Source organism: Peromyscus leucopus, chromosome X (genome assembly GCF_004664715.2).
Source record: "Peromyscus leucopus breed LL Stock chromosome X, UCI_PerLeu_2.1, whole genome shotgun sequence".
In the NCBI taxonomy this organism is placed as follows: domain Eukaryota; kingdom Metazoa; phylum Chordata; class Mammalia; order Rodentia; family Cricetidae; genus Peromyscus; species Peromyscus leucopus.
Window position 1 is genome coordinate 115,783,862 of NC_051083.1, and position 14,650 is coordinate 115,798,511.

The following is a 14,650-nucleotide window of genomic DNA, read 5'->3' on the forward strand; positions in this document are numbered from 1 at the left end:
GTCTAATCCCAGCTCTACTAAATAGTTCACAGATACTGAGCATGTCAGTCACTCTGTGACTTACTTTCCTCATATGTTCAATTAAATAAAGAAAATGGGTTAGGAATGTCTACTTCTGCTTTTCTAGCTAAAAATAAAATTGACAATACCGTGATTTAATTATACAGCATAGAAGATACTGAGAAAACATGTTGCTCCTTTTCAATGTATAGTCATATACAGATGGATGCAATTGTTTTTGGTTCTCTAAGAATTTGTTGTAGGGTAGCAAGAGAAAGCAAGATGGATTCTGAGCAGAGTGTTTCTCTATTCAAACTGGCACCCTACTAATTGAATAATGTGAGACTATGAATTATGATTTATTGTTAGAATTATATACTGTACACCTCCAGAGTCATATTCCAGGAAGGTCATTTGTTGCAGATGAACAGACTTTGACCATATTAGATGCAATTTTATGGATTTATTATTTACTGCTTCTTTCTAAAACATTTACATTGTCTTGCACAAAGACACATAATGGGATAAATAGGATAAAGCATGAGCACCACGGAAAGAAGACTGGAACAATATGCTAGTTGTAAAAGAAGGCCTACTGTAGCATGCTGCCTTAGGGACTGGCAGGAAGTGAAAGGAATGTAGGGAAAACCCTTAAACTCACAAGTGCAGCGTCTTTAAAAGAGCAATTGTCCCTCTTCTGCATCTCCTTCCTTTCAAACCCAGGCAGATTATATGAGGCAGGTATGTTGCTCTGGGGCAGAGGCTTAGAATGTTGCAGAGCAGTTTCAGTTAAGCATTCCAAGACCTTGGCATTATATCTCCCAAGGTTGTATTTGAAATTTTAAAAGAACAAAGCAAACAAACATTTCCTCTTCTATTCCATCTGTGTGACATTCCTTCTGTTTCTAGCATACCTTGTTTTCTTTTCTTCCTGACTGCCAGCACACCTTGGGAAATGTGTGTACTACAAGTTTTGAGGCCATTTTTGGTATGGTAATGGTCCAGAAAAATCCACCCACACCCACCATCCCATATCCTTCTCCTCCCTCCTGCCATCCCCCCACCACAAAATATTCCCTCCCACTCCCTTTCAACCTCCAGTTGAAATTTTACTTTGAATTTTCAACTAATCCTAAAATATATCATATATGGTAATGAATCCTTAAGATCCTTTTTGTTGTTCTTACTGAAATGTTTTAAAAGTTCTATGTTAGGAACCTAGAAACCATTCAAAATGATAGTCGGTGCCCTTAAATTGTCCTTGCCCAATTTCTTAAGTAGCCAAGAGTATGCCTCTGGCCCTGCTGATGTTTTATGATTATGTACTAAATTCTAGTCTTAACTCATATGATGTATGTCCTTCAGTTATTTGGTAGTTCCACAGAATTTCTTTGCCAGCCATCAATAAAATAATGTCTCATTTTCACCTTTAGAATAACGTTAATCACTAACCTTTACATTAAAATAAAATTGAGATAGTTGATAGATTTGAAAGTAAATAGATAATGTTACCTAGGAACGGGATCTACTGAATTACAGACATCCCTGGAGGATACAGTTTATACCCAGACCACTCTTAATAGTGAGTACAAGGTCTATTTTAGGCTGTTAAATTTTGACATAAAAGTGCCCTTTATTCAGAATAAATATGGCATTCATGGAAAGATGAAATACACAAGGTGCCAAAGAGCTGTGAATCCCTCCCAGTGTGAGGCAAAATAGGCAATGTATGATTTGTACCACCTCTTCCCTCCTTCCAGCAAACAGAACTCTACCTCCCTCTGACTTCAGCTTCCCACCCTTCCTGTAATAATATTGTACAGTCCACTGTTTGTGCTTTATGAGGTACCAGAATTTTAAAATGACCATTTATTTTAAAGAGATTTTTGGGTATTCCATTACAAGTTCTCCTGAAACCTAATGATTGCTTTCCTTGTCTTCCAGTTGGAATGACTGGCTTTGGTACAGGGGTGGGGAAAGAAAGGGAAATGTGTTATATTTATTAGAAAAATATTATTCCTCCATGATCTGAATTTTTTACAATGAGCGTCTGAATAGTTTAGTTATTATATTCCTGGCTGAATTTAAATTAGGAGTGTCTGATTGAAAAACCAGTTCAGTATTAATACGTAGTGACTGTTTAAAAGCAAGTACAAAATTCAAGTAGCTGACTTCTTTTTGTTTTTGCGTTCTTCTTTTATCTAGGGCATAGTGTAGTGTGGCATAAGGACACTAGCATGCACACATGCATTTTCTACACTAAGTGTATTCCCTTCAGACCCCTAAAGCCCTTCTTCTTAGTCTTTCTGTTTGTCCCTGTTGTTCCCTTACAAAGTTGTACTCCTCAAGTAACAGACTCATTCCCCTTTCCCCATGTGACAGCGCTTCTATCATCATTTGCATCTATTTGTTAAATCTTGGATGTAAATTTTAGAACCCTCAGAATTTGGAGCTAGTATGTAGGGAAAATTGCTTAGCTGAGCTTTGAAGATAAATCATTTATTTATGTGTATATGAGTGGCTTAGCTTTAGACAAGATCTTACACAGCCCAGGCTCTCCTGCAACCCAGGTTAGCCTCAAACTGTCTGTGTAGCCAGAGATGAACTTAAACTTCTGACCCTCCTGCATCCATCTCCCAAGCGCTGGAATTACAGGCATGTGCCTCCACACCCAGTTTATGGGTGTTGGAGATCTAACTCAGGGTTTTGCTCATGTTGGGCACATACTCTACCAGCTGAGCTGTAGCCTTATCCTGCAAATTCATCATTTAAAAGCCTGCACAGCATTTGACGTGACTTTTTTACTGTTTTTTCTCTCTTTTAAGTTTTTCTCCTCATTTGTTCTTTATTAATCACTTGTTTAATGAGCTATTTCAAATCATTAAGGGATCCCTATGTTTCAAAAATACAAATTTTGAATTTTTTTTCCAAATTTTTTAAAGTGTGTGAGTGTACATGTGTTTTCTCCTTAAGCTCCGTGCTGGTCCATTTGATGAATTCCAGATTGCCACCATGCTCAAGGAGATTTTGAAAGGTCTGGACTATCTACATTCCGAAAAGAAAATTCACCGAGACATTAAAGGTATACAAAAGTCCAATAGAAACCTGAGAAAAACACACGTTTTGGAGAAACCGAGAGATACTCATTTTGTTTTTCTTTGTCCCCTAGCTGCCAATGTCTTGCTTTCAGAACAAGGTGATGTTAAACTTGCTGACTTTGGAGTTGCTGGCCAGCTGACAGACACCCAAATTAAAAGAAACACCTTTGTGGGAACTCCATTTTGGATGGCTCCTGAAGTTATTCAACAGTCAGCTTATGACTCTAAAGTAAAGTATTCCCTATACAGATGGAATTAATTGGATATAGCCTTGTCAATAAGCTTTTTAGTTTTCCCTTCCTTCACAAGTGCTTCTAAAGGAAATTATGTCATATTTTGTTTCTTAATTATAAATCCCATTGGTGTTGGTAATATTTGAACCCTATTTATTTCGATGGCTTTTCACCGCACTTGGACTAGAATCTCCAGTCCTTAGAGTCACATACGGGGCCATTGATAATCTGGCCATTGTCTGGCTGGCCACCCTTGTCTTCCACTGCTCTCATCTTTGCTTCAGCCATCATGGCCTCGCTGTTCCTCAGACACAGCACCTTTTGACCTCAGGACTTTCTCTTGCTTTCCCTGAAATAGCCTTGCTCCCGATGAACTGTCTGTAAGCACCCCCTGCACAGAGCTGTCTCTCCCAACCATCCCACATAAGCATGGAGCTCCCGTCTCTGCTTTGGTCATTATTTCCTTATTCTGCTTCTTGTTCCCCCACAGAACTTAGTCCCATCTGACATTATGTCACTCGTTTATCTGTCCCTCTTATTGGAATGTGAGATTCTTCAAGGCAAGGACTTTCATCTGGTTTATTTATTTAGCACTCAAGTAGTGTTATGACTGTACAAAATATGAGATTTCAATTTTTAATTCATGAGTTCCATTGATTAAAATTATTGTAATTCACCACATTTCTTGATATGTCAATGCAGGGATTTGGGATCAGCATCCTAGAAAGGAGTTTCAAGGTGATAAACAGTTTTTGTTATTGTTTCTTTTTCAGGCTGACATTTGGTCTTTGGGAATTACTGCCATTGAGCTTGCCAAGGGAGAGCCTCCGAATTCTGACATGCATCCAATGAGAGTTCTGTTTCTTATTCCGAAAAACAACCCCCCAACACTTGTGGGAGACTTTACTAAGTCTTTCAAGGAGTTTATTGATGCTTGCCTGAATAAAGATCCATCGTTTGTGAGTATATGTTGTTATTACCACTGTTGGTTTCCTATTGTCCATCTACTTCCAACAAAGGTGGTGTTTCCTATGCTGGAGAATACAGCGCATGTGAAAAACATCTGTGATCCACTCATGAAGCTGGCTTCTCCTTCTGTATTGCTAATTCCACTCTGTTCTTAACCAGATCCTTGGTCCTTTTTTGTCTTCCCTGACATCTTCTTCTTAGTCCCCAGCTACCTGATCATTTCCTATTTCAAGGACAAAATTTGTGGAAATAATTAATGAACGTTCTGTTACTTGTTAAAAGTATACACGTACCTGTTAGTGATGGAAATGACTACATTTATTATATGTCTTGGTGTTGTTCAAATAACCCTGCTTGTATTCTTGGCGATTAAAAAGACAAGAGCACTTTTCTAAGTTGAATGTAACTATTTTTATTTTGACAGTCAACATTCCAATATTAATGAAATACTGAAAGGAGCATATTCCCCACAGCACTTGGTGTTTGCATTTATAGACAATAAGAATTAATGTTTGATAGAAAAGCATATACTAAGATGTGGGCAGATAATGACAAAATTAGGGATTCATAAGATGTGAAGATGATAACCAAATTACAGCAATCTTGCTAGTTTTCACAATTTTTAAAAAATTACAGTCAATATAATAAAGTGTCTTTAAGTGTTGTTTTGGCATTTTAAATGTTTACTTTCTATGTCCCACTATTTCTGAAATGGCTTTGTTAATTGGCATGCTGATGAGGTATCCTAGCATCTGTCTACCGTGCTTTAACAAATTTGGCTGCTAAAATGGCGAATTTAAAGTGGCTACCTTGACCCACTTCAACAAATAGAAATGTCAGCTTTCCTATTACATTTTAATTGTCCTTGTGTCTATAGATATGATTTTGTAGATTTCAGTTTAATAATTCAAATGATGTTTTACCACCTATCTCCAAAAGATCCTCAAAATAGTCATGTGTCCTTCTTTCTTGTGTGTGTCTGTGCCTTAGCGCCCTACAGCTAAAGAACTTTTGAAACATAAGTTCATTGTGAAAAATTCAAAGAAGACTTCTTATCTGACTGAACTGATCGATCGCTTTAAGAGATGGAAGGCAGAAGGTCACAGTGATGATGAATCTGATTCCGAGGGCTCTGACTCGTATGTACACATTATTGCTGTTTTTATGTAGGCAGCCCGATTTCATACGCTCTGCCTTTTTTCAATGACCTTGTATGCTTGTTTTAGACTAAGTTATAAATCACATTCCGAGGGCCCACTTCAGCTACTGTGAAGTTTCTTTTACAGTCTGTGGAATACAATGAATTTGGAAACATGCTTCGGAGGAGAAAAACTCTGCTTTTGCATGGTCTCGGTCTAACCCCTAGTGGATACTTGAGTATATTACAAAATTGTGGAATACAATTTGATTAAAGGTGTTCTATTAGTTCACAAGAAGCAACAAGGAACAATGTATTCTCACACTGTGATGGCAATCTGCAGAACCCTTTGGAGAACTGATCTCATGGCCTTTCCTACTTTCTGGTCTCGAACCAAACTGATCAGACTGATCTGTGAACTGCTACATCTATTTACTTATGGTTGATTTTTACCCTGTGGACAAGTTAGTCTTTTTGAAAAATAGCAGTACTTATGTTAATAATTCTGCTTCTGTGTGCTTATCTTAACTTGATTAGAAAAATCCAAAGGCTGTAACAGGATTTCGTCTTTTGGTAGGTAGACCTCCACGAAGGCAGCAGGTCTTTCCACAGTGTCCTCAGGTGTCTGCATTTATTAGAAATTGCCCAATATTTGAAACGAATAAAATGTACCAGGATAGTTTGTGCCCAATCTAAGGCTTGTTAACCTTAACTGAAAACCCATGAAAACTTCTTGATGGAACTTTAAAAACACAAGGCATTCTCCTAGGGTTCATGATTCAGGCGTCGGGGAATGACAGTATTAGCATGTAGGGCTATGCACATAGGGTTTGGGTGCTCACTTAGGGCTGAGAACTGCTGCTATTCTTGGGTAAAATCAAGTACTCACCTGAAACTAAGGTCAGTTGTTGTCTGGTGAGTTTGTAAACACTGACACAGTGAGCTCTTCAGATTGGCTGTTTTTGCCATGTCGAATTACTTAGCATCTTTGGAATTTCTTTAGGGAATCCACCAGCAGGGAAAGTAATACTCACCCTGAATGGAGTTTCACCACTGTGCGTAAGAAGCCTGATCCAAAGAAACTACAGAATGGGGATGTAAGTATATGGAGCTAAGCACTTTATTTATTTAACAAAGTAGTAGATTTCATCATATCATCTTCATATACCTATCATTCTAATTTTTCTCATCTGATCATACCCTACGTATAGACTTTTTAAAAATGGTATGATGAGATTATAATGTACAAAACTGAGAATTTAATACTCCTGAATGCCTGTCTGCCTCACTATATGCATAATAATGTTCATTTATCATTAATTGTGACCTAATTAAGTCATAGAAGTCATTTAAATGGCCACTGTTATTTTTAAAATTCATTTCCATGTAGAGAGGTAAACCCAGGGAACCAGATATCTATTGGAATTCTAGAAGTTAGGGGGCTTCGACTGATGGATGAGAAGTTGTGACAAAAAGAAAACATAGGGACTAGTCTTATCTTGAGTCTTTTGAAGGGAGAATTCAAATTGATTCCCATTTGTTATCAAATATCTAGAAAAGGCCATGAATGATTATTTTAATTTCATGTGTGTAATCTGTATCATTTCTTCAAAGGAGCAAGATCTTGTGCAAACCTTGAGCTGTTTGTCTATGATAATCACACCTGCATTTGCTGAAGTAAGTGTGGGTTATTTAGCATCCACTATCTGTCTCAAGTGGCAGGATATTTTAAATGTTATAGCCATCTTTCTTTGTCAGCTTAAACAGCAGGATGAGAATAATGCAAGCCGAAACCAGGCAATTGAAGAACTTGAGAAAAGTATTGCTGTGGCTGAAGCTGCCTGTCCTGGCATCACAGATAAAATGGTGAAGAAATTAATTGAAAAATTTCAAAAGTAAGTTTGAAGTATCATTTTCAAAATTATGTTGACATTTTGGATGTTATTAAGATGGAATATGGCTACTTTGATGCAATCATTCATATTTTCCTCTGCAAAATTGCTTCTTAATAGTTGTATGCTTGAAAACAGTTTTGTTTCTTGCCCATCTTAAACATTGCTTTTTGTAAATGTATATGTGTGTGTGTGTGTGTGTGTGTGTGTGTGTGTGTGTGTGTGTACACGCTGTATATGTACATGTGTATGTGGGTGAACTATCTTGCACATGGGTCTGTGTAGGAAATAGGTCAATATTGGATTTGTTACCCTATTACTTTCCACCTTATTTTTGAGGCAGGGTCTCTCACTGAACCTGGAGCTTGTCCTTTTAGCCAGGCAATCTATCAAGTTATCCCCTGGAATACTCCTCTCTGTCCTCCAGTGCTGAAGGTATGGGGCTCGGTCACACCTGACAAGAACATGGGCACTGGGGATCTGAATTCAGATCCTTGTGCTTGGACTTCAAGCACTTTACCCACTGAGACAGTCCAGTATGTTTAGATATGGAAAGGTAGTTTTCTATTGAACCAAACAGCCCAGGGTTTTGCCCTTTCTCCGTTAGGATGAGATTTGGGTACATGTAACATTACGCCTATTTCCATTCTTGGCAGTACTCTTAGTATTTGCAGAAATGCCACTATTCTGATTATTTCCAGTAACAAAGTTCCTTCATTAGACCGCTTATGAAATGTTGATTAAAAGATTTAGAGAGAAAAGTCTAGACCAGTTGTTCTCAACCTTCCTAATGCTGTGACCCTTTAATACAGGTCCTCATGTTGTGGTGACCCCCAACCATATAGTTACCTTCATTGTTACTTCATAACTGTAATTTTGCTACTTTCATGGATAGTAATGCAAATATCTGTGTTTTCCAATGGTCTTAGATGAAACCTGTGAAAAGGTGGTTCAACCCCCCAAGGGGTAGTGACACACGGGTTGTGAACTACTGATCTAGACACTAATAGAGGCTTTGTGTTCAGTTTCTATCTTGTCTCCTACTAGTTTGATTTTGTTCAACAAAGTTCTTACATTTGATTTGAAGTTTCTTTTCTTAAACAAGACTTGTATGTATACATACATATTCATTAGCTTAAGTGAGTTCAAACATGATTGTACAAAGCTTAACATTAATCCCGTATCTCTTCTTTTCCCATCTTTAGATTTCTTTGGCCAATTGAGAAACTAAATATGTGGCCTATAAAATCCCTCTTAATTATCTTCCATCTAATAAAGCCTACTGAGGACTCGGGAGCTAAAGCATTCTTAAGATCCCCCAGATTCTTATAGGAAACTCCTATCTCTTTTCTTGTTTACAAACAGATTCGTTGCAAGTTGTGAGAGCAGATGCAGAGGAATTTTTGACCATCTTTGCATCTTTTAACATCCATATACATAAGATTCAATGGAAATAATTTGTCTCCATTTGTAGAGTTCATGAGTGAGAACTATAGATGACTTAACTAAAATTAAACATTGATTTATACTTTTCTTAATTTTATAGGTGTTCTGCTGATGAATCCTCTTAAGAAATTTGTTGTTGTTATTGTTGGCTTCTGTGTCATATGGACCCAGAGAAAGCCACCAAAGCTATGTCAACCTTAATAATGCTTAACCCATGAGCTCCAGGTGCCTTTTGGATTTTTGCGACATTGAAGATTTAGGAGAAGCTATTCAACTATTTTGTGATGGTGGCTATCATTTTGTATTTTAAAGAGATTATTTTGTAAGGAATAATTTTAATACTATAGTTTCACCTGTATTGTAGTAAATGTTGAGATACAGTTTTTTTTTTAAATTTTAGTTACCATTATTTCTTATGTTACTAGAATGAATAGTGTTTGATTTTCAATCTTTAGTTAACTGTACACTCATGAAACATACAGGTCTTTCAAAGTCATCCTAAATATTGAACATCTGTAAATCATCAAGCTTAAAAAAAACATTCTTTTTTTCTTATGTAAACATTCTAAAAATGACTGTAGGGAGGTAGAAATAAGACATACCTTCTTAAAACCAATATTTTTAATAAGCTCTTGGATAAAACACCTAGAAAAGTATTGATTTTTCTAGCGAGGTGTTCTGGATTCCAAGCAGCTCCACATTTATCACATTTGAGAACCTTGTGTTTGAAGCATTTCCAGGCAACATGTAGCAAAAGAAGTACCTCTTGGTGTTTTTATCTTCTCTTTCACACGGAAGGAGCAATGAACCCTTATTTAACATGGTTAGACATTTAAAGTAATCTCATTTAGCCAAGAATGAAAGTTTGGTTTAACTGGAGGAGTTTGTCTGGCTTCAATCTTTAAATCTTCAGCTCAAATAACGTAGTACATGTTTGGATTTAGAAACCTTTTAACTACCTTGTTGTCTTGTGAGTAGATACCTGATTGATAGGTATGAACATAACGACACCAGCAACTTTTGTCATGGTAACGCATTTTCGTAGAAACTATTTATACATTTTTCTTTATAATTATCCACACATAAGCATAGTGTGTTCAGTTTTGAAAGGGTATTTAAGTGAACATTGTCTAGCTCATATGAAAATACCATAGGGCACGATCATTTCTCTTCATGCAAAGGTAAGATAGACTGTACAGTTAATTTTCAGTTCTATTTATGGTACTGTTAAGTGGATAATATCCTTTTTTTTTAGCCCAATATATATATTATGCTTGCCTAAGTGCTGATCTGGGGCTATAGTTTCATAGTTGTAGACATGTTGGTACTGATTAATTTCAACAGTTAAGATTTTAATGTTTGTATCTGTGCATTTGATTTTTGCACAAATGATTTTTAAAGTATCTAGAAAACTGCCAAATATTACAAGAAAGCTGTCGTACAAGTAAACAATACAGTTTTTAGTTGAAGTGGCAATTACATCCCTTCTTTGAAAAAAGAAATACAGACACTTGAGAAGATGTAATGTCATGTGCTAAGAACATTCTTGTCACTGGTGCCTATACTGGAACAGTTGCTTGTCTTTGTATTTTGAAGTAATGATTTGGTTAGATTTTTTTCATCTGCTCTGTAATTGAAACTCAATTACATTTTGTTCTCCACAATGCTCTACAAATAATTGTGTGACTTGAATCATGGATTACATTCGTATTTTTGTAAGAATAAAATCAACAAGTTCATCAATTGATTGTGTAAAACCTTACCCCATAGCTGCATCCCAAATACAACTTGTATTGCTTACTCATTATAGCTTTAGTCCTGTAGACTGTTTCTAGGTGAAGCATACTTCAGTGTTTGGGGGATTTAAAAAAATAAATATTTAAATTTTATGATCCTTGATGTTTGTTTTCTTGAGAGTGGGTCTGATTAGTTATTCTAATTGTTTAAAAATATTCTTCCTTTTCCTATTAGAACGTAACCAAGGTTTCCATTGAAATGAAAAGTTACTAAGAATTGACTCTACTTATAGCTGAACACATATATCCTGATTTCTGTCTCCTACCTTAACAAAAATGTCTTCAGACAACCAATTCAATGATCTCCCTAATTACCATTTTAATAAAATATCACATACAGATTTGAACTATATAGTTCTTAAGGAAAATATATATTTAGCCAAAGTTTTTAAAAATGAAGATGAGATGAGAAAAAGCATATAACATACACAATTTTGAATTTCTTGTGGAGAAAATATTACAGGTAATTTATAAAAACTAATAAAGATCTGTATAAATGATGAATAGGTGGTCAGGCTTCAGTATATACTTAGTTTTAAAGAACTACTCTATGTCTGTGACTTAGTGGATTTGTGTCCAGGAACAGAAAAAAAGGAGTGGAATGAAGCATGTAAAAGTTGTTTTTTCTGATGTAGAGAATAAAGAAATGTGTCATCTACCATTTCTCTTATTAAATTACATATGAAGTTGTTTATGCTATCACATCACTTATTTGACATTTATATTTAACATTGTCCTGAAAATACATTGGACTTAAGATTATCAACAAAATTCTTCAATAGTCTTCCAGGAGGATTGGTAGACAAATATTGAATGGGTCAAAAGTAGAATTTTGAGGGTTAGATAAATTGCTTAGTCCTTAAGAACACTGGCCACTTCAGCAGAAGATCTGGGCTGGGTTCCTAGCACCAACATGGTAGCTTACAACTGTCTGTCACTCCCATTGCAGGGGATCCCACCCCACCTTCTGGCTTCTATGGGCAGCAGGCATGCACATGGCATGCATACTCATACACATAACATTTTTAAAAAGCAATCGAATTGAGCTTCACACCGCGTCACATCCCTGTAAGTCCCGGCATACCGGAGGATTAGGCAAGAGGAGCATGAGAACTTTCATTCCCTGTCAGAGCCTGATGTCAGTGTTGTCTTTGTCTCAGCCATTGCTTATTCCCACTTCACCCTGGCCATACATGCTCTCTTGTCCCTGTCCTTTTTCCATTCTCTAACGGTCCTGTTCTGTAGCTATAGGCCAGAACTACCTACTTCCAGACTTTATTAAAACAAAAAGAAGGCCATACATATAACTTCTGTTTGAGTGGATTTTCCATCACTCTTTATTAAAATAACACCTCAGATCCTTGCCTACATGCATGCAACCAAGATATGGCAAAAATAAATTCCGGCAGGAGAAATTAATAAACAAACTTGCTTGTTAACATTGATTCCTACCATATATAATAAGTAGTTAAGAAGAGAGAAATTAGAAATCAACATCATAATGTCTTCATCAGGCACATTATCTGGCTTGAGAAATGAGCCTAATCCATGAATATCCAGCAGTGAGATTCTGTCAAATCTTCTATTAATTCTAAACATGTTCTGCTAAGAGGATCTATGCCACCCACCTATGTATATTAACATTCTTAGTATATAACAAGACTGTTCACTGGGTCCCAAACAAGTCATGAGGAGAGAAACCATAATTTAGTGTTACATAAGCGCGTGCGCTTGCACACTTGCACACACACACACACACACACACACACACACACACACACACACCCAACATAATCATGGACTGCTAAATCACAAAGTGGCATTAGAAGCCAGTCCATACACCAACCACATCATCGTTCTTCAGCATTGAAGAATGGCTCTTCATTTATTATATCTGCTCAAAGAAATGTATAATGGTGGTGTCATACACTTCCCTCACACTGCCATAGTGCTGGGGAGAAGGCATGTTCAAGAGTCTGTTTGGAGGAAAGACAAGAGTGAAGCTCATAGAATGAGGCAGCAACTTTATCTTTCTTAAGCTGGGTGCCTGAAATGAGAAGAGTCTCTTGGCATCAATTAAGAGGACTAAGGAAACGGTGTATCAAAAGGTTCTTATGTCTTACCTAAGGTAGTAACATGGAACTGGCCAGGAACATTCACAGAGTTCCCTCTTTCAAGCTAAGAAATAGTTGCATGGCTTTAGCAAAGTTCTGTCTTCAGCACCTGGTGTGGTGAAAGAAATATCTTCATCCTCTTCATCTAGCTGCAGACTACCAGAAGACAAGCGGATTCGGGCCTTAGGTGACTTTGTTCCTTTGCCATACAAAGAGTAGTAGTCTGGTTTAAGAATTTCTGATTCTGAATCACTGGACTCACTAGCTACATACCTCTCTGCTGAGCTCTGGTCCATTAGAACTGTGGGAAACTCCTGCTCTGCAAATGTACATGTAAACGGATCTGTTTTACGAGTCAAAGCAGGACAAGGTCCTAAAGGTCTAAATTCTGACCCAAAAGGAAAACGGATAGTTTTCATGTCCGATTGGCTCTGAGATCGTTTAGGAGTTTGCTCTTGAAGGTTATATGCAAATGCATCATCTAAATGTGGGTCTTCCTCCCCTAGGTCTACATTGATATTGCTCCTACCACTAGTTCTAGCCATAGCTTCTTGGAGTTCTTGAAGGTCTTGCTGTAAGCTTTTTATCCTGGTATTCCTTGGGCTCCTTTTGGCTGGTTTTATTGCACTGGGATCTATACAGCTGCCTGGTCTCACACTTTCCTCTGCCATGATTGGAGACCATCTGGGTACCTGGGGTGGCTTGTCCACATAAAAAAAGACTTGAGGAGGCATAATATCAACCTGTTGACTAGTACAAGGAATATAGGGCACATCGGTGTATGTTAGCTGCCTTGCTGGACTCACTTTGCTTGTGAAACCAGGAGATGTGCTTATGTGATTGTCCACAAACTTGGAGTTTGTTTGGAAGGAGCTTAGAGGGCTCCGTTCCTCAAAGAAGTCTATGGGATCAGGGTCCGTGCTAAAGACAGGATCCGCATAAACAAAGGTGAAAGAGGAACTGCTTTGGGATGGGTGGAGCGGTGTGGGATCTGCCTCTGGTTTGGAACGCTCCAGCTCTGCTGCAAATGTCACCTCGACTGCTGAGTTCCTCCTCCTGCTGTCTAGCATAGGCTCAGATGCGTGCACTCCATTCACATTTCGGTAGTAAGCACTGCCATATGCAAGCCTCAGATCTTCCACCTTGAAAAACAAGACACATTGATATCAGATGAAAAGAAGCTGTTTAGTTGGCCTTGGGGAGGGCCTTACAGTTAATCTGCTATTATGAAAGGCTGATTTTACAAAGTCATTTAAATCCATGTTCTTTTCCACAGCAGATAAATATATGTAATGACTTATACTGTGCCCCAAGTTGTATGTTAGAAAATATATGTAGCATTCTTCATTCTCAGTGACATCCTATTTCTAGCTTCCACATTTCATGGGTCCTGCAGGTACCATTGTATTTCAAGCAGTTCAGTTTGGTAGCTATATCAACGAAATAGGTGGGATTACCCCTGACTGCCTTTGACTAGCTATATGGACCTTAGGCACTGCAGTCTCATGTTCCTACTCCAGCCTCCTCCATATTTTCTGTAAATAAAAGGTAGAAAGGAGAGCTGTGAATGGCCTGAGAGATTCATAATCTAGATGGTCCCTTTCATCAGTTTCCCTCTGATGCCTTTGGATAAAAATCATCTGTGACTTGAGTGAAGGCATGAGAGTTTATGGTACCTACAATTAATGTTTGTAGATAGTGCCAAAGAAAAGTGATCAACAAGTTTCTTGATTGAAGTCTCAAATGAAGCCATCATCTTACAGTTCCAGGGGCATAACTGTATCCAGAAATCATGTCACACAAGTAAGCAACAACACCATATACCTTTCTTGAAGACTTATGGTTTCCACTGGTAAAATAACAGAGCTTTGAATTATAAAATTATGAAGTCCTAGAAATGTATTAGTATCTGGAACACCAGGGGTTTCCCTTGTGCACAGTACACAGTTAGTTGTAAATGGCCT

At 37.5% G+C, this 14,650-nt stretch overlaps 2 protein-coding genes across 2 annotated transcripts in view; one reads left to right on the top strand and one right to left on the bottom strand.

The window, feature by feature from the left end:
• Stk26 (serine/threonine kinase 26) overlaps positions 1-10,665 on the top strand; it is a 52,903-nt gene extending 42,238 nt beyond the window's left edge. The window contains exons 5-12 of the mRNA XM_028887079.2: positions 2,974-3,082; positions 3,170-3,327; positions 4,105-4,290; positions 5,291-5,439; positions 6,442-6,535; positions 7,053-7,115; positions 7,197-7,333; positions 8,877-10,665. Coding sequence (XP_028742912.1) covers positions 2,974-3,082; positions 3,170-3,327; positions 4,105-4,290; positions 5,291-5,439; positions 6,442-6,535; positions 7,053-7,115; positions 7,197-7,333; positions 8,877-8,901 — 921 coding nt within the window. The 3' untranslated portion in view covers positions 8,902-10,665. The remainder of the gene's footprint in view (positions 1-2,973; positions 3,083-3,169; positions 3,328-4,104; positions 4,291-5,290; positions 5,440-6,441; positions 6,536-7,052; positions 7,116-7,196; positions 7,334-8,876) is intronic.
• Positions 10,216-14,650, bottom strand: part of Frmd7 (FERM domain containing 7) — a 43,541-nt gene continuing 39,106 nt past the window's right edge. The window contains exon 12 of the mRNA XM_028887078.2: positions 10,216-13,828. Coding sequence (XP_028742911.1) covers positions 12,746-13,828 — 1,083 coding nt within the window. The 3' untranslated portion in view covers positions 10,216-12,745. The remainder of the gene's footprint in view (positions 13,829-14,650) is intronic.